Source organism: Triticum urartu, chromosome 4 (genome assembly GCF_003073215.2).
Source record: "Triticum urartu cultivar G1812 chromosome 4, Tu2.1, whole genome shotgun sequence".
Lineage (NCBI taxonomy): Eukaryota > Viridiplantae > Streptophyta > Magnoliopsida > Poales > Poaceae > Triticum > Triticum urartu.
Genome location: NC_053025.1, coordinates 603,438,669 through 603,465,890, shown reverse-complemented (window position 1 = coordinate 603,465,890; position 27,222 = coordinate 603,438,669). Strand labels below are relative to the sequence as shown.

Here is a 27,222-nt window from a genome sequence, read left to right as displayed (position 1 = left end):
GGACCAGGGCAAAGATAAGCAGCTCGCTAGTCATATCAATACAGGAACCTACAGTGAAGAAATCTACCAACCATAGGAAATTCAAGAACAAGGTATTGTGTTCCTTGGTGCAGGATCAACATCTCACACAAGAATCATATACGTAAACCAAAACAACTATAACATGAGCAGCTTGACATCTCCACTCCAATGGGGCGACAGAGCACAAAGAACGTAGCTCCCGGAGGACACGAATCCAGACGCCATGGTACATCCGACCCATAATAAAAGTCTGACTCTTCGACAATGACCTAAGATTGGGACACAAAAGAGCAATGGAACTAGAAATGGTATCCCACCGGATCTTTAGAAATACACGGGGAGATGTTTCAAAAAAAAATACACGGGGAGATTGAGGAAGACGCAAAATGCAACAAGCAACCGCTGAGAACGAATCAAACGACGACATGGGAATATATTACTCCGGGTAAGGAATGTGAGGCAGCTCGGAAGGAATCACCATGGAAGAGCAAAGCCTCTCCTTCTGCCCTGCTCTCTCTTTCTCCGCTGCTACGGCCGCTCCTGGATGAAAAGGAGCAAAGCTGCTAGAGAGGGAGCTCGTAGTTGGGTGGTCTACAAGTCTCGGTGTAATTTACATTACTTCTAGTACTACTGTTATTTATACTATCATTATGTTTGATGAATAGATTAAAGTTTTTTTTAAAAAAAATTGGTTTGTCTTGAATAATTGCGCTCGACAATTTTGCTCCAGAAATATCTACGTTGGGTGGCTATCTTCTCCCGGTGAAAATTATCCTCAGGCTCAGCCAGAAAAAAGAAAATGTCGGGATCATCAGATCGCGCTGCCCACCCCAGACAGCATAGCACGTCTTCTTCATCACGCCGTCAGCCACAGCGGCGACACTTCTGGAAGTGGATGTGGATCTGATGCTCACGCAGCCACACGACCAAACCCAATTTTCTTCTATTATTTCCCGCTGTAAAATCCGCCGGGTTTATCCACTCCCCTTTCCCCGCACGCACGCAGCACCGGCGAGTAATCGCCCGCCATGGCTCGCCGCGCCGACCTCCACCTCGCCGCCCTCCTCCTACTCCTGCTAGCCGCCGCGCCCGCGCTCTCCTCCGCCGCGGCCGGCACCATCGTCTTCACCACGCTCGGCCGCAGCCGCTACGCCTTCGACATCTACGCCCTCCCGCTCGCCCCCTCCCTCTCCCTCCCCGCCTCCCCTTCGACAGAGCTCCGCCTCACCGACGGCGCCTCCGTCAACTACAACGGCAACTTCGCGCCCTCCTCCGACGCGCTGCTCTTCGTCTCCGAGCGCAACGGCTCCCTCAACATCTACCTCTCCCCCGCCCCTCCCTCCTCATCCCGCCGCGAGGCGCTCGAGGTCGGCGATGGGGACTCCTCTCCGCCTGCGGCCCCGACGCCGCTGCTGCCCTGGGACCCCGTCGCGCTGCGGGACCGCCCGGCCCTCACCCGCGACGGCTCCCGCCTCGTCTACGTCTCCACCGCCGTCCCCGCGGCCGCCCCGCGCCGGAGCTGGGCGGCCGTCTACGCCACCCACCTCCCCTCCGGCCGGGCCACCCGGCTCACCCCGCCCGGCCTCGCCGACTTCAGCCCCGCCGTCTCGCCCTCCGGGGACTGGACCGCCGCCGCCTCCCCCGGCGAGGCAGGCTGGGCCGGCGAGGTGCAGGACCTCCGCACCGACGTCTACGTCTTCCGGACCGACGACGGCTCCCGGCGCACGCTGCTCGTCAAAGACGGCGGCTGGCCCTGCTGGGCCGACGACGCCACGCTCTTCTTCCACCGCCGGGACAGCGACGGCTGGTACGGCGTGTACCGCGCCAAGGTCGAGGTCTCCGATGACGGGCTCCTGGCGGCGGCCTCGTCCGTGGAGCGGATCACCCCGCCGGGGTTCCACGCCTTCACGCCCGCCGCGTCGCCCGGGGCGCCGGGGCTCGTCGCGGTGGCCACCAGGCGGCCCGGCTCGGACTACCGGCACATCGAGGTGCTCGACCTGAACGCCGGCGCCGAGAACGCCGCCTACTTCGAGGTGACCAGGCCCGTGGCGCCGCGCGCGCACCACTTCAACCCGTTCGTCTCGCCGGACGGCGCGCGCGTCGGGTACCACCGGTGCCGGGGCAGCGGGAACGGGGACTCGCCGCTGCTGCTGGAGAGCCTCAAGAGCCCGGCGTCGGAATCGCTGTTCAGGATCGACGGGTCGTACCCTTCCTTCTCGCCGGACGGCAAGAGGATCGCCTTCGTCGGGCTGCCGGGGCTGTACGTGGTGAATTCCGACGGCTCCGGTGGTCGCCGTAAGATCCTCTCCGGGAACGCGTTCCCCACGTCGTGGGACTGGAAGAGGAAAGGGGTGATCTACACCAGCATCGGGCCGGACTTCGCGAGCGAGAGCACGGAGGTGGACGTGGTGGCCGTGTCCCTCGGCGATGAGCACGGCGGCGACGGCAGCATCTCTCAGGTTTCCATCAAGAAGCTCACAATCGGAGGCGAGAACAACGCGTTCCCGTCCCCGTCGCCGGACGGCAAGTGGCTGGTGTTCCGGTCGGGGAGGTCCGGGCACAAGAACCTCTACATCATGGACGCGGAGGACGGCGAGGCCGGCGGCATCCGGCGCCTGACGGACGGCCCATGGACCGACACCATGTGCAACTGGTCGCCGGACGGCGAGTGGATCGCCTTCGCCTCCGACCGGCACAACCCGGGGGGCGGCAGCTTCGCCATCCACATGGTGCACCCGAACGGCACCGGGCTGCGGCGGGTGGTGCACAGCGCCGACGGCGGCAGGACGAACCACCCCTGGTTCAGCCCGGACTCCAAGAGCATGGTGTTCACCTCAGACCTCGCCGCCGTGTCCGCGGAGCCCATTTCGAACCCGCACCACTACCAGCCCTACGGCGAGATCTTCACCATCAACATCGACGGCTCGGGGCTCCAGCGGCTCACGCACAACTCGTTTGAGGACGGCACGCCGTCGTGGACGCCGCACTTCCTCGAGCCCCGGGACGTCGGCGAGACGCTGCGAGCCTCCGGGAGCTGCGCATTCCAGGACTGCCACTGGCTCAGCATAGAGGATGATGCCCAGCCTGCAAGTGTTGCCCTTCGCTATGCCCATGGTAGCAACAAGATCGGCTGCTAGAAGGAAGCTGTGTCCTGATGATACCAAGGAGAGCATGTCTGTGCTGTATATATATGTTTGCCCTGCCTGCATTCTGCTTAATAACTACTGTGCCTGTATTTGGTCAGGAATAAGGCCATGAAAAGTGAGGCCATGTTCAGGCAAATATGAACCAAATTGCCATTGGGATATGTATGTACTATATGATGCTATGTCCACTTGTTAATTTGTAGCAAGAGAACTGTGGTTTGAAGCAATTCTACAACAATTCTATTGCTGACTCTGACTGTCAAGTAGCGCATACACTGGGAAGAACAGAGGCAAGATCATAAACAAAAATTCAACTCTACAGGCTAACAAGAATTCATCTTATCTTACAATCATACACACACTACAAACACCGATATAACTCACGCGGACCAAGCAATATCTCATAGGCTTCTGCTGCTCCAGGGGCTCTACCGACGATCTATCTAGCAAATGACCTTCGCCACCATACCTGGAAGGCTCGGCTAAGGTTCGGGCATTCCGCACCCCTAGACGCGAAGCACTGGAACCACTCCTCGAATAGGCTCTGCTGCTCCCGGAGCGGGAGGGTGAGAAGGGCTTGCCCCAGGCTATCCTCCAGCGCTCTCGCATCCAGCCCTTTGGAGCACCTTTGAAGCCAGCCGAAATCGGTTAACATCGGCGTGAACCATCCCCGGAACAGTTGGCTCCTCAGATCGCTGGGGCACTGCACTTTCCCTTGCCCGAGCGCGATGAACACGCCCGCTGATATCCGGCTCAGCTCGTACCTGAACATTGGTGACGCTTGCTCGTGCATCCTGATGAGATCGTCTTGCCCGGCCCACAGCACGACGAAATTCTCTGCCATATCATTGTTGACCAGGATCTCAAATAGCCAGCTGAGGTTCTCACTTTGCTTGCTCACTCTCTCAATCATGGGTTTATTGTGCCTAATTTTCAGTGCCTGGCCTGTGCCGCATTTCGGATCCAAGTCTTCCTTAAAAAGTTCTACCAGCAAGTTAAGACACGAACAGCAAATCTGGTAGAGGCTCCTTTTGTTTAATCCGGACAAATCCTTTTGATACACTGAGCTTTTGCTTAGAAGACCATTGATCAAAGACTGCATATCTTTTCTTGCACTGTTGTTTGTGCTGCTGGTGACAGATTGGATGAGCTGACCGGTCAGGTCTTCCGAGCTGCTAGACGGTTGTGTTTGCAATCTTGCCAGTACATCTTTTGATAACGCTTCATCGAAAGTGCATCTAGCAAAGAGGTGCTTTAGCTTCTCTTCCTCATTCTCATTCCACGGAACTGCTTCAATGTACTCCAAACATGATCTGATTCCTTTGTCAAACATAATCGAGGAAGCCACCTGTAATTCAAATTTAAAAAAACATTTATCAGACCCGTTGTGAGAAGCTACCAAAACTGCGCTACAACTGCAGACCCAATCCGTAATTGGTATCACTATGTAAAAATGGAGAACACTGGGCCATAGTGTGTTACAAGAGGTTCAATATAAACAGCATGCAGAATAATTAAAAGACCAACCAATGTGTCATGGAATAAAGGCAATTTGTCCAAAGTTAACATAATTTGTCATCATAATATATGCTGCAACCATTCTGTACCAATTTCAGTACCACCAAAATTAACTCTGCTGATGTTTCCATCTTGATCAGAGCCTTTATGTTGTCGTGCTGTCATACTACTATCAATGGGCTGACTTCAGATCCATGACCACACTACCCGCACACACATATTATTGATTTGTCCTCCCATAATTACACTGAATAGATAGGACCACGATAATGGCTGATTAGGTAGACAATGTTCCATGTAGAAGAATCAATTCTTCCATTTAATTCACTAGCCAAGAAGTGAAAGCACTAGCTAACTATGAATTACTTGTTGGTTGGTTTCACACTCCCATCTGTCCAAACCTAGCTTATCTGGATACATTTGTTTGGCGTTGTACGGTCACCACGCGACAACTGAAGCGCCTGCACAGCTAACTTGCGCCCATGGCCTTAAGGTGGCACTTGTATTTCTCAATAAGACATACTGGTCTATGCTTTATGGGCACTATAATCCCAAAGAAGTTGTATGGCTTGCACCAGCAAAATTGTCGGTATAACTCCAAGCATAACAAATGTGGCTTCGCACGAACCGCGTATGACGTAATATCGATGCAATTCCGGTGATTTCGACGCAGAAAGCGAGGTTCAGTTTCCACCGTTACGACAGGCTAAAATCCAATAACATGTGCATCTATCTAGTATAGTTACTAATAGAGTAGTTAAACATGACCATCAATCATCAAGCTCATAAAACTTCAAGGAGGCCAATCAATTTGCACTGTACTAAACCTGCAACGTGCTGTCACCCTCGCACAAACACCATCTGTGCAACCACACGGCCACCACGGTATACCTATCAGAACTGAACTGTACAGCAAATAGTAGGAAAGGATGCGCATCTCATTCTCACCTCGAGGACGGCGATGGCCCGCGAGACGCCGGCCCTGGCGAGCCAGCGCGGCGCATCGGCCTGGAACATGAGCTCGACGGCGTCCCTGAAGGCGGCGACGTTGTCGACCCCGTCGACCTCGATCCTCCTGGCCCCGGCGGCGGCGTTGGGCTCGGGCGCCATGGCGGCGAAGAAGGCGCTGCTCCCGCAGAGCACGGCGGAGTCGAGGTCCATGACGACGACGCAGCCGCCGTCCCTGCCCCGGAGGCAGAGCCTCAGATCCAGCCCGTCCCCCTGGCCCTCCTCCTCCTCCTCCCGCACCGCGACGAACGGGGCCATCGGCTGCTGCGGCTCCGGGTTGTGTGGTTGCGGCTGTGGGTAGGGCTGGTCGGTGGGGGTGGGGGTCGGGATGGGCGGGTGGGCGTCGGGGTCGATGGGGGAGACGCGGCCCGGGGAGAGGATCCGGCGCGGGTAGTCGATGAGGCCCGCCAGCTTGGAGGAGGGCGAGCCGTGGAAGGAGGAGGGGGATTTCGGCGGCAGCTGCTTCCGCGGGCCCTCGCCGCCGGTGCACACAGATCCTGCTGCTGGTCCTTGCGGCGCGGCGGCGTGGGAGAGGGTGCGGTGGGGGAGGCGGTGGTCGGGGCTGGGCGGGACGCCGGCGAAGGAGCAGCACCAGCCGGCGACGGGGCCGCGGCGGCGGAGGTGGCGGGCGGCGTGCTCCGCCATGCGCAAACGAATGGGATGCGGCGCGGGGGATCTAGGGCTGGGGGGAGAGTGTGGGCGTGGCCACCATTGGGGGTGAGATCGGTATGGAGGTGGGGGAGCAAGGCAAGGCAAGTGTGGTGTGGTGGCCACCGCGGAGGTAGCGGAGGAGAATAATTGCTGCGGTGCGGCGGGGCCGATGGGATGGGATGAGATGGGCCGGGCTGGACTGGGGCCGGCGCCTCGGAATGAACACGAACCTACTACTCCGGCGGTGCGGCGCGGATCCGCTGCGGCCGATGGATGGATGGCCCTGTGGCTGTGGGTGTTGCCTCGCGCCGAGCGGAGGCGTGGCTGGCCTTGTGTGGCGGCGGGACCGGCTGGAGATGGGAGTGGAGTGGCTCTGTGCGTGCTTTCCCGTGCCGTGCGCTTAGCAGAGGGATTTGCCTGTTTTTAGCAGACCACAGGGCTTTTTTTTACCGGGTAAGCAGAACAGAGGTTACCAACAGAAAAAACACTACAGAGGCCGCGAAAAGGAAAGGATAGCGAAAAGGAGAAAAATATACTGCTGGCCACGGAAGCTGTCCTCCAAGCACATTATGGTCACTCGGACTTCAAAATGCGCTCCTTGTTGGCATTGACGATGAAATAGGTTTATGGAGATGATGGCCTCGATGCACATAATGTAGACCTCACGGAAAAAGGCTTGAGGAAAAGATGGTGCAAATGAGCATAAACCTGATCAAACATGCTTGGAAAGAGATCATGTAGATGAATATAATGCGGCTAAGATTGAAAGCAAAGTGTGATGCAGATTGCACTTGTGGGCTTCTTCAATAATAGTAAAAAGGCTTTCACAATCAAAAGGGTATGTGGATGGGCACACTCGTAGCAACAAGTGCAAAGGTTAAGACATTCACAAATCCTTTCCTTGGCGCATAGATATTTCGAGAGATTGAGGGCGGGCAGACTAGGACATGAACCTCATGAACTTTTCAATGATTACTCAGAAAGAATGGCACATGATGACACCTGGAAGGATGAAAATTATAGAGGGAGGGCAAGATTGCTGACCATGAAAATAATTCATGGTGATGAAGAAGGGCAATACAACCACCTCCGGAATTATGTGAATGAGATCAGGAGGAGCAACCCTAGATCAACTTCTACGTGTTGCTTCATGAGGCAATGAAGTTTACCAAACTATACAGTGTGCCTTGATGCTTGCAAGAGTGGCTTTCTGTTGGGTTTCGTAGTAATTTTAAAAAAATTCCTACTCACACGCAAGATCATGGTGATGTATAGCAACGAGAGGGGGAGAGTGTGATCTACGTACCCTTGTAGATCGACAACGGAAGCGTTAACTTGGTTGATGTAATCGTACGTCTCCACGGCCCGACCGATCAAGCACCGAAACTACGGCACCTCTGAGTTCTAGCACACGTTCAGCTCCATGACGATCCCCGGACTCCGATCCAGCAAAGTGTCGGGGAAGAGTTCCGTCAGCACGACGGCGTGGTGACGATCTTGATGTTCTACTGTCGCAGGGCTTCGCCTAAGCACCGCTACAATATTATCGAGGACTATGGTGGAAGGGGGCACCGCACACGGCTAAGAATATGATCACGTGGATCAACTTGTGTGTCTAGGGGTGCTCCCTCCCCCGTATATAAAGGAGCAAGGGGAGGAGGCCGGCCGGCCCTATAGGCGCGCCAAGGAGGAGTCCTCCTCCTAGTAGGAGTAGGACTCCTACTAGGAGGGGGAAGGAAGTGGGGAAGGAGAAGGAAATGGGGGCGCCGCCCCCCCTCTCCTAGTCCAATTCGGACCAGGGGGAGGAGGCGCGCGGCCCACCCTGGCTGCCCTTCTCTTTCTCCACTAAGGCCCATATGGTGTTGGAAATATGCCCTAGAGGCAATAATAAATTAGTTATTATTATATTTCCTTGTTCATGATAATCGTTTATTATCCATGCTAGAATTGTATTGATAGGAAACTCAGATACATGTGTGGATACATAGACAACACCATGTCCCTAGTAAGCCTCTAGTTGACTAGCTCGTTGATCAATAGATGGTTACGGTTTCTTGACCATGGACATTGGATGTTGTTGATAACAGGATCACATCATTAGGAGAACGATGTGATGGACAAGACCCAATCCTAAGCCTAGCACAAGATCATGTAGTTCGTATGCTAAAGCTTTTCTAATGTCAAGTATCATTTCCTTAGACCATGAGATTGTGCAACTCCCGGATACCGTAGGAGTGCTTTGGGTGTGCAAAACGTCACAACGTAACTGGGTGGCTATAAAGGTACACTACAGGTATCTCCGAAAGTGTCTGTTGGGTTGGCACGAATCGAGACTGGGATTTGTCACTCCGTGTGACAGAGAGGTATCTCTAGGCCCACTCGGTAGGACATCATCATAATGTGCACAATGTGATCAAGGAGTTGATCACGGGATGATGTGTTACGGAACGAGTAAAGAGACTTGCCGGTAACGAGATTGAACAAGGTATCGGGATACCGACGATCGAATCTCAGGCAAGTATCGTACCGCTAGACAAAGGGAATTGTATACGGGATTGATTAAGTCCTTGACATCGTGGTTCATCATATGAGATCATCGTGGAACATGTGGGAGCCAACATGGGTATCCAGATCCCGCTGTTGGTTATTGACCGGAGAGTCATCTCGGTCATGTCTGCATGTCTCCCGAACCCGTAGGGTCTACACACTTAAGGTTCGGTGACGCTAGGGTTATAGAGATATTAGTATGCGGTAACCCGAAAGTTGTTAGGAGTCCCGGATGAGATCCCGGACGTCACGAGGAGTTCCGGAATGGTCCGGAGGTAAAGAATTATATATAGGAAGTGCTATTTCGGCCATCGGGACAAGTTTCGGGGTCACCGGTATTGTACCGGGACCACCGGAAGGGACCCGGGGGTCCACCGGGTGGGGCCACCTGCCCCGGGGGGCCACATGGGCTTTAGGGGGTGCGCCTTGGCCTATATGGGCCAAGGGCACCAGCCCCAAGAGGCCCATGCGCCAAGAGAAGAGGGAAAGGAAGAGTCCTAAAGGGGGAAGGCACCTCCTAGGTGCCTTGGGGAGGTGGGACTCCTCCCTGGCCGCACCCTTCCTTGGAGGAAGGGCCAAGGCTGCGCCCCCCCTCTCCCTTGGCCCTATATATAGTGGGGGGAAGGGAGGGCAACCATACCTAAGCCCTGGTGCCTCCCTCTCCCTCCCATGACACATCTCCCTCCTCCCGCAGCGCTTGGCGAAGCCCTGTTGGAATCCCGCTACTTCCACCACCACGCCGTCGTGCTGCTAGATCTCCATCAACCTCTCCTCCCCCCTTGCTGGATCAAGAAGGAGGAGACGTCGCTGCTCCGTACGTGTGTTGAACGCGGAGCTGCCGTCCGTTCGGCGCTAGGATCATCGGTGATTTGGATCACGACGAGTACGACTCCATCAACCCCGTTCTCTTGAACGCTTCCGCGCGCGATCTACAAGGGTATGTAGATCCACTCCTCCCTCATTGCTAGATGACTCCATAGATAGATCTTGGTGACACGTAGGAAAATTTTGAATTTATGCTACGTTCCCCAACAGTGGCATCATGAGCTAGGTCTATGCATAGTTTCTATGCATGAGTAGAACACAAAGTAGTTGTGGGCGTTGATTTTGTTCAATATGCTTACCGTTACTAGTCCAATATTGATTCGGTGGCATTGTGGGATGAAGCGGCCCGGACCGACCTTACACGTACTCTTACGTGAGACTGGTTCCACCGACTGACATGCACTAGTTGCATAAGGTGGCTAGCGGGTGTCTGTCTCTCCCACTTTAGTCGGATCGGATTCGATGAAAAGGGTCCTTATGAAGGGTAAATAGCAATTGGCATATCACGTTGTGGTTTTTGTGTAGGTAAGAAACGTTCTTGCTAGAAACCCATAGCAGCCACGTAAAACATGCAAACAACAATTAGAGGACGTCTAACTTGTTTTTCCAGTGATATATGTGATGTATGAGATGATCATGTTCTTGTAATAGGAATCACGACTTGCATGTCGATGAGTATGACAACCGGCAGGAGCCATAGGAGTTGTCTTAATTTATTTATGACCTGCGTGTCAACATAAACGTCATGTAATTACTTTACTTTATTGCTAACCGTTAGTTGTAGTAGTAGAAGTAATAAGTTGGCGAGACAACTTCATGGAGACACGATGATGGAGATCATGATGATGGAGATCATGGTGTCATGCCGGTGACGATGATGATCATGGACCCCCGAAGATGGAGATCAAAAGGAGCAATATGATATTGGCCATATCATGTCACTATTTGATTGCATGTGATGTTTATCATGTTTTTACATCTTATTTGCTTAGAACGACGGTAGTAAATAAGATGATCCCTCATTAAAATTTCAAGAAAGTGTTCCCCCTAACTGTGCACCATTGCGAAAGTTCGTCGTTTCGAAGCACCACGTGATGATCGGGTGTGATAGATTCTTACGTTCGAATACAACGGGTGTTGACGAGCCTAGCATGTACAGACATGGCCTCGGAACACATGCGAAACACTTAGGTTGACTTGACGAGCCTAGCATGTACAGACATGGCCTCGGAACACAAGAGACCGAAAGGTCGAGCATGAGTCGTATGGTAGATACGATCAACATGAAGATGTTCACCAATGATGACTAGTCCGTCTCACGTGATGATCGGACACGGCCTAGTTGACTCGGATCATGTAATCACTTAGATGACTAGAGGGATGTCTATCTGAGTGGGAGTTCATAAGATGAACTTAATTATCTTGAACATAGTCAGAAGGTCTTCGCAAATTATGTCGTAGCTCGCGCTTCAGTTCTACTGTTTAGTTATGTTCCTAGAGAAAATTTAGTTGAAAGTTGATAGTAGCAATTATGCGGACTAGGTCCGTAAACTGAGGATTGTCCTCATTGCTTCATAGAAGGCTTATGTCCTTAATGCACCGCTCAGTGTGCTGAACCTCGAACGTCGTCTGTGGATGGTGCGAACATTTGACATACACATTTTGATAACTACGTGATAGTTCAATTAAACGGTTTAGAATTGAGGCACCGAAGACGGTTTTTGAAACGTCGCGAAACATATGAGATGTTTCGAGGGCTGAAATTGGGATTTCAGGCTCGTGCCCACGTCAAGAGGTATAAGACCTCCGATGATTTTCTAAGCCTGCAAACTAAGGGAGAAAAGCTCAATTGTTGAGCTTCTGCTCAGATTGTCTGAGTACAACAATCATTTGAATCGAGTGGGATTTGATCTTCTAGATGAGATAGTGATGTTTCTCCGAAGTCATTACCAACAAGCTGCTAGAGCTTCGTGATGAACTATAATATATCAGGGACATATATGATGATCCTTGATTTATTCGCGATGTTTGACACCACAAAAGTAGAAATCAAGAAGGAGCATCAATTGTTGATGGTTGGTGAAACCACTAGTTTCAAGAAGGGCAAGGGCAAGAAGGGATACTTCATGAAACGGCAAATCAGCTACTGCTCTAGTGAAGAAACCCAAGGTTGAACCCAAACCCGAGACTAAGTGCTTCTGTAATAAGGGGAACAGCCACTGGAGCAGAATTACCCTAGATACTTGGTAGATGAGAAGGCTGGCAAGGTCGATAGAAGTATATTGGATATACATTGTGTTAATGTGTACTTTACTAGTACTCCTAGTAGCACCATGGTATTAGATACCGGTTCGGTTGCTAAATGTTAGTAAACTCGGAATAAAAGGCTACGGAATAAACGGAGACTAGCTAAAGGTGAGCTGACGATATGTGTTGGAAGTGTTTCCAATGTTGATATGATCAAAGCATCGCACGCTCCCTCTACCATCGAGATTGGTGTTAAACCTAAATAATTGTTATTTGGTGTTTGCATTGAGCATAGACATGATTGGATTATGTCTATCGCGATACGGTTATTCATTTAAGGAGAATAATGGTTACTCTGTTTATTTGAATAATACCTTCAATGGTCTTACACCTAAAATGAATGGTTTATTGAATCTCGATCGTAGTGATACACATGTTCATGCCAAAAGATAGTAATGATAGTACCACCTACTTGTGGCACTGCCACGTAAGTCATATCGGTATAAAACGCATGAAGAAGCTCCATGTTGATGGATCTTTGGGCTCACTCGTTTTTGAAAAGTTTGAGGCATGCAAACCATGTCTATTGGTGTATATGCATGAAGAAACTCCATGCAAATGGACCGTTTGGACTCACTTGATTTTGAATCACTTGAGACATGCAAATCATACTACATGGGCAAGATGACTGAAAGCCTCGTTTTCAGTAAAATGGAACTAGAAAGCAACTTGTTGGAAGTAATACATTTTGATGTGTGCAGTCCAATGAGTGCTGAGGCGTGTAGTGGATATCGTTATGTTCTTACTTGACAGATGATTTGAGTAGATGTTGAGTATATTTACTTGATGAATCACGAGTCTGAATTATTGAAAGGTTCAAGTAATTTCAGGGTGAAGTTGAAAGATCGTCGTGACAGGAGGATAAAATATCTATGATATGATCATAGAGATGAATATCTGAATTACGAGTTTGGCACGGAATTAAGACATTGTGGAAATTGTTTCACAACTAATACAGCCTGGAACACCATAGTGTGATGGTGTGTCCATACATCATAACTGCACCCTATTGGATATGATGCATACCATGATGTCTCTTATCGAATTACCACGATAGCTTATGGGTTAGGCATTAGAGACAACCACATTCACTTTAAAAGGGGCACCACGTAATTCCGATGAGATGACACCGTATGAACTATGGTTTAGAGAAACCTAAGCTGTCATTTCTTAAAAGTTTGGGGCTGCGACGCTTATGTGAAAAGTTTCTGGCTCATAAGCTCGAACCCAAAGTGGATAAATGCATCTTCATAGGACACCCAAAACAGTTGGGTATACCTCCTGTCTCAGATCCGAAAGCAATAAGGGATTGTTTCTAGAATCGGGTCCTTTCTCGAGGAAAAGTTTCTCTCGAAAGAATTGAGTGGGAGGATGGTGGAGACTTGATGAGGTTATTGAACCGTCTCTTCAACTAGTGTGTGGCAGGGCACAGGAAGTTGTTCCTGTGGCACCTACACCAATTGAAGTGGAAGCTTATGATAGTGATCATGAAACTTCAGATCAAGTCACTACCAAACCTCGTAGGATGACAAGGATGCATACTACTTCAGAGTGGTACGTAATCCTGTCTTGGAAGTCATGTTGCTAGACAACAATGAACCTACGAGCTATGGAGAAGCGATGGTGGGCCCGGATTCCGATAAATGGCTCGAGGCCATAAAATCCGAGATAGGATCCATGTATGAAAACAAAGTGTAGACTTTGGAAGAACTAATTGATGATCGTAAGGTTGTTAGGTAGATATGGATTTTAAAAGGAAGACGGACAATGATGGTAAGTATCACCATTAAGAAAGCTTGACTTGTCGTTAAGATGTTTTCCGACAAGTTCAAGGAGTTGACTACGATGAGACTTTCTCACTCGTAGCGATGCTAAGAGTCTGTTGGAATTATATTAGCGATTACTGCATTATTTATGAAATCTTGCAGATAGGATGTCAAAACATTGTTTCCTCGACGTTTTTGAGGAAAGGTTGTATGTGATACAAATCGGAAGGTTTTGTCAATCCTGAAAGATGCTAATAAGTATGCAAAGCTCCAGCAATCCTTCTAGGGACTGGAGTAAGCATCTCGGAGTTGGAATGTATGCTTTGATGATGATCAAAGATTTTGGGTTTATACAAAGTTTATGAGAAACTTGTATTTCCAAAGAAGTGAGTGGGAGCACTATAGAATTTTGATGAATATATGTTGTTGACATATTGTTGATCAGAAATGACGTAGAATTTCTGGAAAGCATATAGGGTTATTTGGAAAGTGTTTTTCAATGGAAAGCCTGGATTAAGCTACTTGAACATTGAGCATCAAGATCTATAAGGATAGATCAAAACGCTTAATGGTACTTTCAAATGAGCACATACCTTGACATGATCTTGAAGGTGTTCAAGATGGACCAGTCAAAGAAGGAGTTCTTGCCTGAGTTGTAAGGTATGAAGTTAAGACTTAGAGCTCGACCACGGCAGAAGAAAAAGAGGAAGGACGAAGGTCGTCCCCTATGCTTTTGTCATAGGCTCTATACGGTATGCCATGCTGTGTACCGCACCTGAAATGTGCCTTGCCATGAGTCAGTCAAGGGGTACAAGAGTGATCTAAGAATGGATCACAGGACAGCGGTCAAAGTTATCCTTAGTGGACTAAGGAATTTTCTCAATTATGGAGGTGGTAAAAGAGTTCGTCGTAAAGGGTTACGCCGATGCAAACTTTGACACTAATCCAGATTATTCTGAGTAGTAAACTGGATTCGTATAGTAGAACAGTTATTTGGAATAGCTCCAAATGTAGCATAGTAGTTGCATCTACAAGATGACATAAGAAATTTGCGGAGTACATACGGATCTGAAAGATTCAAACCCGTTGACTATAACATCTCTCACAAGCATAACATGATCAAACCCAGAACTCATCGAGTGTTAATCACATGGTAATGTGAACTAGATTATTGACTCTAGTAAACTCTTTGGGTGTTAGTCACATGGGGATGTGACCTTGAGTGTTAATCACATATCGATGTGAACTGGATTATTGACTCTAGTGCAAGTGGGAGACTGTTGGAAATATGCCCTAGAGGCAATAATGAATTAGTTATTATTATATTTCCTTGTTCATGATAATCGTTTATTATCCATGCTAGAATTGTATTGATAGGAAACTCAGATACATGTGTGGATACATAGACAACACCATGTCCCTAGTAAGCCTCTAGTTGACTAGCTCGTTGATCAATAGATGGTTACGGTTTCCTGACCATGGACATTGGATGTTGTTGATAATGGGATCACATCATTAGGAGAATGATGTGATGGACAAGACCCAATCCTAAGCCTAGCACAAGATCATGTAGTTCGTATGCTAAAGCTTTTCTAATGTCAAGTATCATTTCCTTAGACCATGAGATTGTGCAACTCCCGGATACCGTAGGAGTGCTTTGGGTGTGCCAAACGTCACAACATAACTGGGTGGCTATAAAGGTACACTACAGGTATCTCCGAAAGTGTCTGTTGGGTTGGCACGAATCGAGACTGGGATTTGTCACTCCGTGTGACAGAGAGGTATCTCTAGGCCCACTCGGTAGGACATCATCATAATGTGCACAATGTGATCAAGGAGTTGATCACGGGATGATGTGTTACGGAACGAGTAAAGAGACTTGCCGGTAACGAGATTGAACAAGGTATCGGGATACCGACGATTGAATCTCGGGCAAGTATCGTACCGCTAGACAAAGGGAATTGTATACGGGATTGATTAAGTCCTTGACATCGTGGTTCATCAGATGAGATCATCGTGGAACATGTGGGAGCCAACATGGGTATCCAGATCCCGCTGTTGGTTATTGACCGGAGAGTCATCTCGGTCATGTCTGCATGTCTCCCGAACCCTTAGGGTCTACACACTTAAGGTTCGGTGACGCTAGGGTTATAGAGATATTAGTATGCGGTAACCCGAAAGTTGTTAGAAGTCCCGGATGAGATCCCGGACGTCACGAGGAGTTCCGGAATGGTCCGGAGGTAAAGAATTATATATATGAAGTGCTATTTCGGCCATCGGGACAAGTTTCGGGGTCACCGGTATTGTACCGGGACCACCGGAAGGGACCCGGGGGTCCACCAGGTGGGGCCACCTGCCCCGGGGGGCCACATGGGCTGTAGGGGGTGCGCCTTGGCCTATATGGGCCAAGGGCACCAGCCCCAAGAGGCCCATGCGCCAAGAGAAGAGGGAAAGGAAGAGTCCTAAAGGGGGAAGGCACCTCCTAGGTGCCTTGGGGAGGTGGGACTCCTCCCTGGCTGCACCCTTCCTTGGAGGAAGGGCCAAGGCTGCGCCCCCCTCTCCCTTGGCCCTATATATAGTGGGGGGAAGGGAGGGCAACCATACCTAAGCCCTGGCGCCTCCCTCTCCCTCCCATGACACATCTCCCTCCTCCCGCAGCGCTTGGCGAAGCCCTGTTGGAATCCCGCTACTTCCACCACCACGCCGTCGTGCTGCTGGATCTCCATCAACCTATCCTCCCCCCTTGCTGAATCAAGAAGGAGGAGACGTCGCTGCTCCGTACGTGTGTTGAATGCGGAGGTGCCGTCCGTTCGGCGCTAGGATCATCGGTGATTTGGATCACGACGAGTACGACTCCATCAACCCCGTTCTCTTGAACGCTTCCGCGCGCGATCTACAAGGGTATGTAGATCCACTCCTCCCTCGTTGCTAGATGACTCCATAGATAGATCTTGGTGACACGTAGGAAAATTTTGAATTTATGCCACGTTCCCCAACATATGGCCCATTACTTCTCCCAGGGGGGTTCCGGTAACCCTCCGGTACTCCAGTTTTCTCTGAAATCACCCGGAACACTTACGGTGTCCGAATATAGCCGTCCAATATATCAATCTTTATGTTTCGACCATTTCGAGACTCCTCGTTATGTCCATGATCACATCCGGGACTCCGAACTAACTTCGGTACATCAAAACTCATAAACTCATAATATAACTATCATCGAAACCTTAAGCGTGCGGACCCTACGGGTCCGAGAACAATGTAGACATGACCGAGACACGTCTCCGATCAATAACCAATAGCGGAACCTGGATGCTCATATTGGCTCCTACATATTCTACGAAGATCTTTATCGGTCAGACCGCATAACAACATACGTTGTTCCCTTTGTCATCGGTATGTTACTTGCCCGAGATTCGATCGTCGGTATCCCATACCTAGTTCAATCTCGTTACCGGCAAGTCTCTTTACTCATTCCGTAATACATCATCTCGCAACTAACTCATTAGTTGCAATGCTTGCAAGGATTATGTGATGTGCATTACCGAGAGGGCCCAGAGATACCTCTCCGACAATCGGAGTGACAAATCCTAATCTCGAAATACGCCAACCCAACATGTACCTTTGGAGACACCTGTAGAGCACCTTTATAATCACCCATTTACGTTGTGACGTTTGGTAGCACACAAAGTGTTCCTCCGGCAAACGGGAGTTGCATAATCTCATAGTCATAGGAACATGTATAAGTCATGAAGAAAGCAATAGCAACATACTAAACGATCGGGTGCTGAGCTAATGGAATGGGTCATGTCAATCAGATCATTCACCTAATGATGTGATCCCGTTAATCAAATAACAACTCCTTGTTGATGGTTAGGAAACATAACCATCTTTGATTAACGAGCTAGTCAAGTAGAGGCATACTAGTGACACTCTGTTTGTCTATGTATTCACACATGTATTATGTTTCTGGTTAATACAATTCTAGCATGAATAATAAAAATTTATCATGATATAAGGAAATAAATAATAACTTTATTATTGCCTCTAGGGCATATTTTCTTCAGTCTCCCACTTGCACTAGAGTCAATAATCTAGATTACACAGTAATGATTCTAACACCCATGGAGCCTTGGTGCTGATCATGTTTTGCTCGTGGAAGAGGCTTAGTCAACGGGTCTGCAACATTCAGATCCGTATGTATCTTGCAAATCTCTATGTCTCCCACCTGGACTAGATCCCGGATGGAATTGAAGCGTCTCTTGATGTGCTTGGTTCTCTTGTGAAATCTGGATTCCTTTGCCAAGGCAATTGCACCAGTATTGTCATAAAAGATTTTCATTGGACCCGATGCACTAGGTATGACACCTAGATTGGATATGAACTCCTTCATCCAGACTCCTTCATTTGCTACTTCCGAAGCAGCTATGTACTCCGCTTCACATGTAGATCCCGCTACAACGCTTTGTTTAGAACTGCACCAACTGACAGCTCCACCGTTTAATGTAAACACGTATCCGGTTTGCGATTTAGAATCGTCCGGATCAGTGTCAAAGCTTGCATCAACGTAACCTTTTACGACGAGCTCTTTGTCACCTCCATATATGAGAAACATATCCTTAGTCCTTTTCAGGTATTTCAGGATGTTCTTGACCGCTGTCCAGTGATCCACTCCTAGATCACTTTGGTACCTCCCTGCTAGACATATAGCAAGGCACACGTCAGGTCTGGTACACAGCATTGCATACATGATAGAGCCTATGGCTGAAGCATAGGGAACATCTTTCATTTTCTCTCTATCTTCTGCAGTGGTCGGGCATTGAGTCTTACTCAATTTCACACCTTGTAACACAGGCAAGAACCCTTTCTTTGCTTGATCCATTTTGAACTTCTTCAAAACTTTGTCAAGGTATGTGCTTTGTGAAAGTACAATTAAGTGTCTTGATCTATCTCTATAGATCTTAATGCCTAATATGTAAGCAACTTCACCGAGGTCTTTCATTGAAAAACTCTTATTCAAGTATCCCTTTATGCTATCCAGAAATTCTATATCATTTCCAATTAGTAATATGTCATCCACATATAATATCAGAAATGCTACAGAGCTCCCACTCACTTTCTTGTAAATACAGGCTTCTCCAAAAGTCTGTATAAAACCAAATGCTTTGATTACACTATCAAAGCGTTTATTCCAACTCCGAGAGGCTTGCACCAGTCCATAAATGGATCGCTGGAGCTTGCACACTTTGTTAGCTCCCTTTGGATCGACAAAACCTTCTGGTTGTATCATATACAACTCTTCTTCCAGAAATCCATTCAGGAATGTAGTTTTGACATCCATCTGCCAAATTTCATAATCATAAAATGCGGCAATTGCTAACATGATTCGGACAGACTTAAGCATCACTACGGGTGAGAAGGTCTCATCGTAGTCAATCCCTTGAACTTGCCGAAAACCTTTTGCGACAAGTCGAGCTTTGTAGACAGTAATATTACCGTCAGCGTCAGCCTTCTTCTTGAAAATCCATTTATTCTCAATTGCTTGCCGATCATCGGGAAAGTCAACCAAAGTCCATACTTTGTTCTCATACATGGATCCCATCTCAGATTTCATGGCTTCAAGACATTTTGCGGAATCTGGGCTCACCATCGCTTCTTCATAGTTCGTAGGTTCATCATGATCTAGTAGCATGACTTCCAGAACAGGATTACCGTACCACTCTGGCACGGATCTCACTCTGGTTGATCTACGAGGTTCAGTAGTATCTTGTTCTGAAGTTTCATGATCATCATCATTAGCTTCCTCACTAACTGGTGTAGGTGTCACTGAAACAGTTTTCTGTGATGCACTACTTTCCAATAAGGGAGCAGGTACAGTTACCTCGTCAAGTTCTACTTTCCTCCCACTCACTTCTTTCGAGAGAAACTCCTTCTCCAGAAAGTTTCCGAATTTAGCAACAAAAGTCTTGCCTTCGGATCTGTGATAGAAGGTGTATCCAATAGTTTCCTTTGGATATCCTATGAAGACACATTTCTCCGATTTGGGTTCGAGCTTATCAGGTTCAAGCTTTTTCACATAAGCATCGCAGCCCCAAACTTTCAGAAACAACAACTTTGGTTTCTTGCCAAACCACAGTTCATAAGGCGTCGTCTCAACGGATTTTGATGGTGCCCTATTTAACGTGAATGCGGCCGTCTCTAGAGCGTATCCCCAAAACGATAGCGGTAAATCAGTAAGAGACATCATAGATCGCACCATATCTAGTAAAGTACGATTACGACGTTCGGACACACCATTACGCTGTGGTGTTTCGGGTGGCGTGAGTTGCGAAACTATTCCACAATTTTTCAAATGTACACCAAACTCGTAACTCAAATATTCTCCTCCACGATCAGATCGTAGGAATTTTATTTTCTTGTTACGATGATTTTCTACTTCACTCTGAAATTCTTTGAACTTTTCAAATGTTTCAGACTTGTGTTTCATTAAGTAGATATACCCATATCTGCTTAAGTCATCTGTGAAGGTGAGAAAATAACGATATCCGCGACGAGCCCCAATATTCATCGGACCACATACATCTGTATGTATGATTTCCAACAAATCTGTTGCTCTCTCCATAGTACTGGAGAACGGTGTTTTAGTCATCTTGCCCATGAGGCACGGTTCGCAAGTACCAAGTGATTCATAATCAAGTGGTTCCAAAAGTCCATCAGTATGGAGTTTCTTCATGCGCTTTACACCGATATGACCTAAACGGCAGTGCCACAAATAAGTTGCACTATCATTATCAACTCTGCATCTTTTGGCTTCAACACTATGAATATGTGTGTCACTACTATCGAGATTCAATAAAAATAGACCACTCTTTAAGGGTGCATGACCATAAAAGATATTACTCATATAAATAGAACAACCATTATTCTCAGATTTAAATGAATAACCGTCTCGCATCAAACAAGATCCAGATATAATGTTCATGCTTAACGCTGGCACCAAATAACAATTATTTAGGTCTAATATTAATCCCGAAGGTAGATGTAGAGGTAGCGTGCCGACTGCGATCACATCGACTTTGGAACCGTTTCCCACGCGCATCGTCACCTCGTCCTTAGCCAATCTTCGCTTAATCCGTAGTCCCTGTTTCGAGTTGCAAATATTAGCAACAGAACCAGTATCAAATACCCTGGTGCTACTGCGAGCATTAGTAAGGTACACATCAATAACATGTATATCACATATACCTTTGTTCACCTTGCCATCCTTCTTATCCGCCAAATACTTGGGGCAGTTCCGCTTCCAGTGACCAGTCTGCTTGCAGTAGAAGCACTCAGTTTCAGGCTTAGGTCCAGGTTTGGGTTTCTTCTCTTGAGTAGCAACTTTCTTCCTGTTCTTTTTGAAGTTCCCCTTCTTCTTCCCTTTGCCCTTTTTCTTGAAACTAGTGGTCTTGTTGACCATCAACACTTGATGCTCCTTCTTGATTTCTACCTCCGCAGCTTTCAGCATTGCGAAGAGCTCGGGAATAGTCTTATTCATCCCTTGCATATTATAGTTCATCACGAAGCTCTTGTAGCTTGGTGGCAGTGATTGGAGAATTCTGTCAATGATGCAATCATCTGGAAGATTAACTCCCAATTGAATCAAGTGATTATTATACCCAGACATTTTGAGTATATGCTCACTGACAGAACTGTTCTCCTCCATCTTGCAGCTATAGAACTTATTGGAGACTTCATATCTCTCAATCCGGGCATTTGCTTGAAATATTAACTTCAACTCCTGGAACATCTCATATGCTCCATGACGTTCAAAACGTCGTTGAAGTCCCGATTCTAAGCCGTAAAGCATGGCACACTGAACTATCGAGTAGTCATCAGCTTTGCTCTGCCAGACGTTCATAACATCTGGTGTTGCTCCAGCAGCAGGCCTGGCACCCAGCGGTGCTTCCAGGACGTAATTCTTCTGTGCAGCAATGAGGATAATCCTCAAGTTACGGACCTAGTCCGTGTAATTGCTACCATCATCTTTCAACTTTGCTTTCTCAAGGAACGCATTAAAATTCAACGGAACAACAGCACGGGCCATCTATCTACAATCAAACATAAACAAGCAAGATACTATCAGGTACTAAGTTTCATGATAAATTTAGGTTCAATTAATTTACTTAAAGAACTCCCACTTAGATAGACATCCCTCTAATCCTCTAAGTGATTACGTGATCCAAATCAACTAAACCATGTCCGATCATCACGTGAGATGGAGTAGTTTCATTGGTGAACATCACTATGTTGATCATATCTACTATATGATTCACGCTTGACCTTTCGGTCTCCGTGTTCCGAGGCCATATCTGTATATGCTTGGCTCGTCAAGTATAACCTGAGTATTCCGCGTGTGTAACTGTTTTGCACCCGTTGTATTTGAACGTAGAGCCTATCACACCCGATTATCACGTGGTGTCTCAGCACGAAGAACTTTCGCAACGGTGCATACTCAGGGAGAACACTTCTTGATAATTAGTGAGAGATCATCTTATAATGCTACCGTCAATCAAAGCAAGATAAGATGCATAAAAGATAAACATCACATGCAATCAATATAAGTGATATGATATGGCCATCATCATCTTGTGCTTGTGATCTCCATCTTCGAAGCACCGTCGTGATCACCATCGTCACCGGCGCGACACCTTGATCTCCATCATAGCATCGTTGTCGTCTCGCCAATCTTATGCTTCCACGACTATCGCTACCGCTTAGTGATAAAGTAAAGCATTACAGCGCGATTGCATTGCATACAATAAAGCGACAACCATATGGCTCCTACCAGTTGCCGATAACTCGGTTACAAAACATGATCATCTCATACAATAAAATTTAGCATCATGTCTTGACCATATCACATCACAACATGCCCTGCAAAAACAAGTTAGACGTCCTCTACTTTGTTGTTGCAAGTTTTACATGGCTGCTACGGGCTTAAGCAAGAACCAATCTTACCTACGCATCAATACCACAACGATAGTTTGTCAAGTTGGTGCTGTTTTAACCTTCGCAAGGACCGGGTGTAGCCACACTCGGTTCAACTAAAGTTGGAGAAACTGTCACCCGCAAGCCACCTATGTGCAAAGCACGTCGGGAGAACCGGTCTCGCGTAAGCGTACGCGTAATGTCGGTCCGGGACGCTTCGTCCAACAATACCGCCGAACCAAAGTATGACATGCTAGTAAGCAATATGACTTATATCGCCCACAACTCACTTGTGTTCTACTCGTGCATATAACATCAACATATAAAACCTGGGCTCGGATGCCACTGTTGGGTTACGTAGTAATTTCAAAAAAATTCCTACGCACACGCAAGATCATGGTGATGCATAGCAACGAGAGGGGGAGAGTGTGATCTACGTACCCTTGTAAATCGACAATGGAAGCGTTAACTTGGTTGATGTAGTCGTACGTCACCACGGCCCGACCGATCAAGCACCGAAACTACGGCACCTCCGAGTTCTAGCACACGTTCAGCTCGATAACGATCCCCGGACTCCGATCCAGCAAAGTGTCGGGGAAGAGTTCCGTCAGTACGATGGCGTGGTGACGATCTTGATGTACTACCGTCGCAGGGCTTCGCCTAAGCACCGCTACAATATTATCGAGGACTATGGTGGAATGGGGCACCGCACACGGCTAAGAATATGATCGCGTGGATCAACTTGTGTCTCTAGGGTGCCCCCCTGCCCCCGTATATAAAGGAGCAAGGGAGGAGGAGGCCGGCCCTTGGAGGAGGGCGCGCCAAGGGGAGTCCTACTCCCACCGGGAGTAGGACTCCTTCTTTCTTAGTCCAACTAGGAGAAGGGGGGAAAGGAGGGAAGTGGAGAAGGAAGGGAGAGGGGGGCCGCGCCCCAAACCCCTTGTCCAATTCGGACTGGGCTTGGGAGGGGCGCGCGCCACCTCCTGGCTCCTTCCCACTAAAGCCCATTAAGGCCCAATACTCTTCCCCGTATTCCCGTAACTCCCCGGTACTCCGAAAAATACCCGAATCACTCGGAACCTTTCCAATGTTCGAATATAGTTGTCCAATATATCGATCTTTACGTCTCGACCATTTCGAGACTCCTCGTCATGTCCCCGATCTCATCCGGGACTCCGAACTCCTTCGGTACATCAAAACTCATAAACTCATAATATAACTATCATCGAAACCTTAAGCGTGCGGACCCTACGGGTTCGAGAACAATGTAGAAATGACCGAGACACGTCTCCGGTCAATAACCAATAGCGGGACCTAGATGCCCATATTGGCTCCTACATATTCTACGAAGATCTTTATCGGTCAGACCGCATAACAACATACGTTGTTCCCTTTGTCATCGGTATGTTACTTGCCCGAGATTCGATCATCGGTATCTCAATACCTAGTTCAAGCTCGTTACCGGCAAGTCTCTTTACTCTTCCGTAATACATCATCTCACAACTAACTCATTAGTTGCAATGTTTGCAAGGCTTTATGTGATGTGCATTACCGAGAGGGCCCAGAGATACCTCTCCGACAATCGGAGTGACAAATCCTAATCTCGAAATACGCCAACCCAACATGTACCTTTGGAGACACCTGTAGAGCACCTTTATAATCACCCAGTTACGTTGTGACGTTTGGTAGCACACAAAGTGTTCCTCCAAAAAACCGGAGTTGCATAATCTCATAGTCATAGGAACATGTATAAGTCATGAAGAAAGCAATAGCAACATACTAAACGATCGGGTGCTAAGCTAATGGAATGGGTCATGTCAATCAGATCATTCACCTAATGATGTGATCCCGTTAATCAAATAACAACTCTTTGTCCATGGTTTGGAAAAATAACCATCTTTGATTAACGAGCTAGTCAAGTAGAGGCATACTAGTGACACTCTGTTTGTCTATGTATTCACACATGTATTATGTTTCCGGTTAATACAATTCTAGCATGAATAATAAACATTTATCATGATATAAGGAAATAAATAATAACTTTATTATTGCCTCTAGGGCATATTTCCTTCATGAACCTGTTTCTGCATGTGAGAAATGATCATATAGAACCAAACGCGTGGGCCCAATTCCAGTTCAATTTTGCATTAACAAAAGTAGGAGTTTTGGCATTTTAAATGATGAAACTGGTTGTACTAAGCAAAATGACCAAAAATATTGGGATTTTGGCATTGTAAATGACCAAAACTGAAGAAAGATAGCAAAATGACCAAAACTGATACGACAAAGCTAATTGGAATACAAGCAAACTACCGACAAGTAGAAAACAAGATGACAAGAATATGTTACCCGTTGAAAACTTCTGAAATGTTGTTCAGTAGTATGTCACAATTTGGGAGATCACTCTGAAATGCCCTTACTCAAGTGCTTGGGTCCAATTCATGTAGCCATTTGTGTGCATCACAACATCGTCATTAATAGCCTTCATTTTCTTCCATGCTCTGCTCATACTTCTTCATTGTGCTACTCCTTGCTATATATCATGGTTGATTCTTACTGATATCTCCTTGGAAATGCCGTTGGAAGTTTTGCCATATATATACACGTCTGACCTAGAACATTTGTTCTGACTCAGGAAACACTTCACTGATTGCATTAATGAGACCTTGCACATTACATGCAACACAAACAAAAAATTAGGACAACAACTAACTAGGCAATGAAAACATCGAACAAGAGCATGATTAACAACACGAAACTACCTTTTGGTTGTCTGACATTATAGTCCAAGGTGCCATGCTGATGATGCCACACCAAGATTTCTTTTCAGTGTATCCAGAAACCAGTTCCAAATTGGTATGTCCTCCACTTCAACAACATCAAAGGCTATAGTAAAGATGCACTCATTTGAGTCAACACCTACAGCTGCAAGCAACCGTCCTCTGTATGTAGTGTTAATATGACAAGCACCTAGGAAGACCACTTGCGTACATCCATGAAGAAAGTGAAGGAAATATGCCCTAGAGGCAATAATAAAGTTATTATTTATTTCCTTATATCATGATAAATGTTTATTATTCATGCTAGAATTGTATTAACCAGAAACATAATACATGTGTGAATACATAGACAAACAGAGTGTCACTAGTATGCCTCTACTTGACTAGCTCGTTAATCAAAGATGGTTATGTTTCCTAACCATCAACAAGGAGTTGTTATTTGATTAACGGGATCACATCATTAGGTGAATGATCTAATTGACATGACCCATTCCATTAGCTCAGCACCCGATCGTTTATTATGTTGCTATTGCTTTCTTCATGACTTATACATGTTCCTATGACTATGAGATTATGCAAATCCCGTTTGCCGGAGGAACACTTTGTGTGCTACCAAACGTCACAACGTAAATGGGTGATTATAAAGGTGCTCTACAGGTGTCTCCAAAGGTACATGTTGGGTTGGCGTATTTCGAGATTAGGATTTGTCACTCCGATTGTCGGAGAGGTATCTCTGGGCCCTCTCGGTAATGCACATCACATAAGCCTTGCAAGCATTGCAACTAATGAGTTAGTTGCGAGATGATGTATTGCGGAACGAGTAAAGAGACTTGTCGTAACGAGATTGAACTAGGTATGGGATACCGACGATCGAATCTCGGGCAAGTAACATACCGATGACAAAGGGAACAACGTATGTTGTTATGCGGTCTGACCGATAAAGATCTTCGTAGAATATGTAGGAGCCAATATGAGCATCCAGGTTCCGCTATTGGTTATTGACTGGAGACGTGTCTCGGTCATGTCTACATTGTTCTCGGACCCGTAGGGTCCGCACGCTTAAGGTTTCGATGATAGTTATATTATGAGTTTATGAGTTTTGATGTACCGAAGTTAGTTCGGAGTCCCGGATGTGATCACGGACATAACGAGGAGTCTCGAAATGGTCGAGACATAAATATTGATATATTGGACGGCTATATTCGGACACCGGAAGTGTTTCGGGTGATTTCAGAGAAAACCGGAGTACCGGAGGGTTACCGGAACCCCCCTGGGAGAAGTAATGGGCCATATGTTGGGGAACGTGGCATAAATTCAAAATTTTCCTACGTGTCACCAAGATCTATCTATGGAGTCATCTAGCAACGAGGGAGGAGTGGATCTACATACCCTTGTAGATCGCGCGCGGAAGCGTTCAAGAGAACGGGGTTGATGGAGTCGTACTCGTCGTGATCCAAATCACCGATGATCCTAGCGCCGAACGGACGGCACCTCCGCGTTCAACACACGTACGGAGCAGCGACGTCTCCTCCTTCTTGATCCAGCAAGGGGGAAGGAGAGGTTGATGGAGATCCAGCAGCACGACGGCGTGGTGGAAGTAGCGGGATTCCAACAGGGCTTCGCCAAGCACTGCGGGAGGAGGGAGATGTGTCATGGGAGGGAGAGGGAGGCGCCAGGGCTTAG

At 47.6% G+C, this 27,222-nt stretch overlaps 2 protein-coding genes across 2 annotated transcripts; one reads left to right on the top strand and one right to left on the bottom strand.

Annotated features, from left to right (window-relative positions):
• Positions 1 to 908: 908 nt before the first annotated feature.
• On the top strand, positions 909 to 3,417 carry LOC125553089. The gene has a single exon (XM_048716847.1). The coding sequence runs from the start codon at positions 1,050 to 1,052 to the stop codon at positions 3,156 to 3,158; it is 2,109 nt and encodes a 702-aa protein (XP_048572804.1). The 5' UTR covers positions 909 to 1,049; the 3' UTR covers positions 3,159 to 3,417.
• A 43-nt stretch (positions 3,418 to 3,460) lies between these two features.
• LOC125553090 (BTB/POZ domain-containing protein At2g13690) lies at positions 3,461 to 6,485 on the bottom strand. Its single transcript, XM_048716848.1, has 2 exons — positions 5,634 to 6,485; positions 3,461 to 4,515 (listed from the first exon to the last, which is right to left on the bottom strand). Exons 1-2 carry the CDS (start codon positions 6,336 to 6,338, stop codon positions 3,607 to 3,609), a joined length of 1,614 nt encoding a protein of 537 aa, XP_048572805.1. The 5' UTR covers positions 6,339 to 6,485; the 3' UTR covers positions 3,461 to 3,606.
• Between the last annotated feature and the right edge of the window lie 20,737 nt (positions 6,486 to 27,222).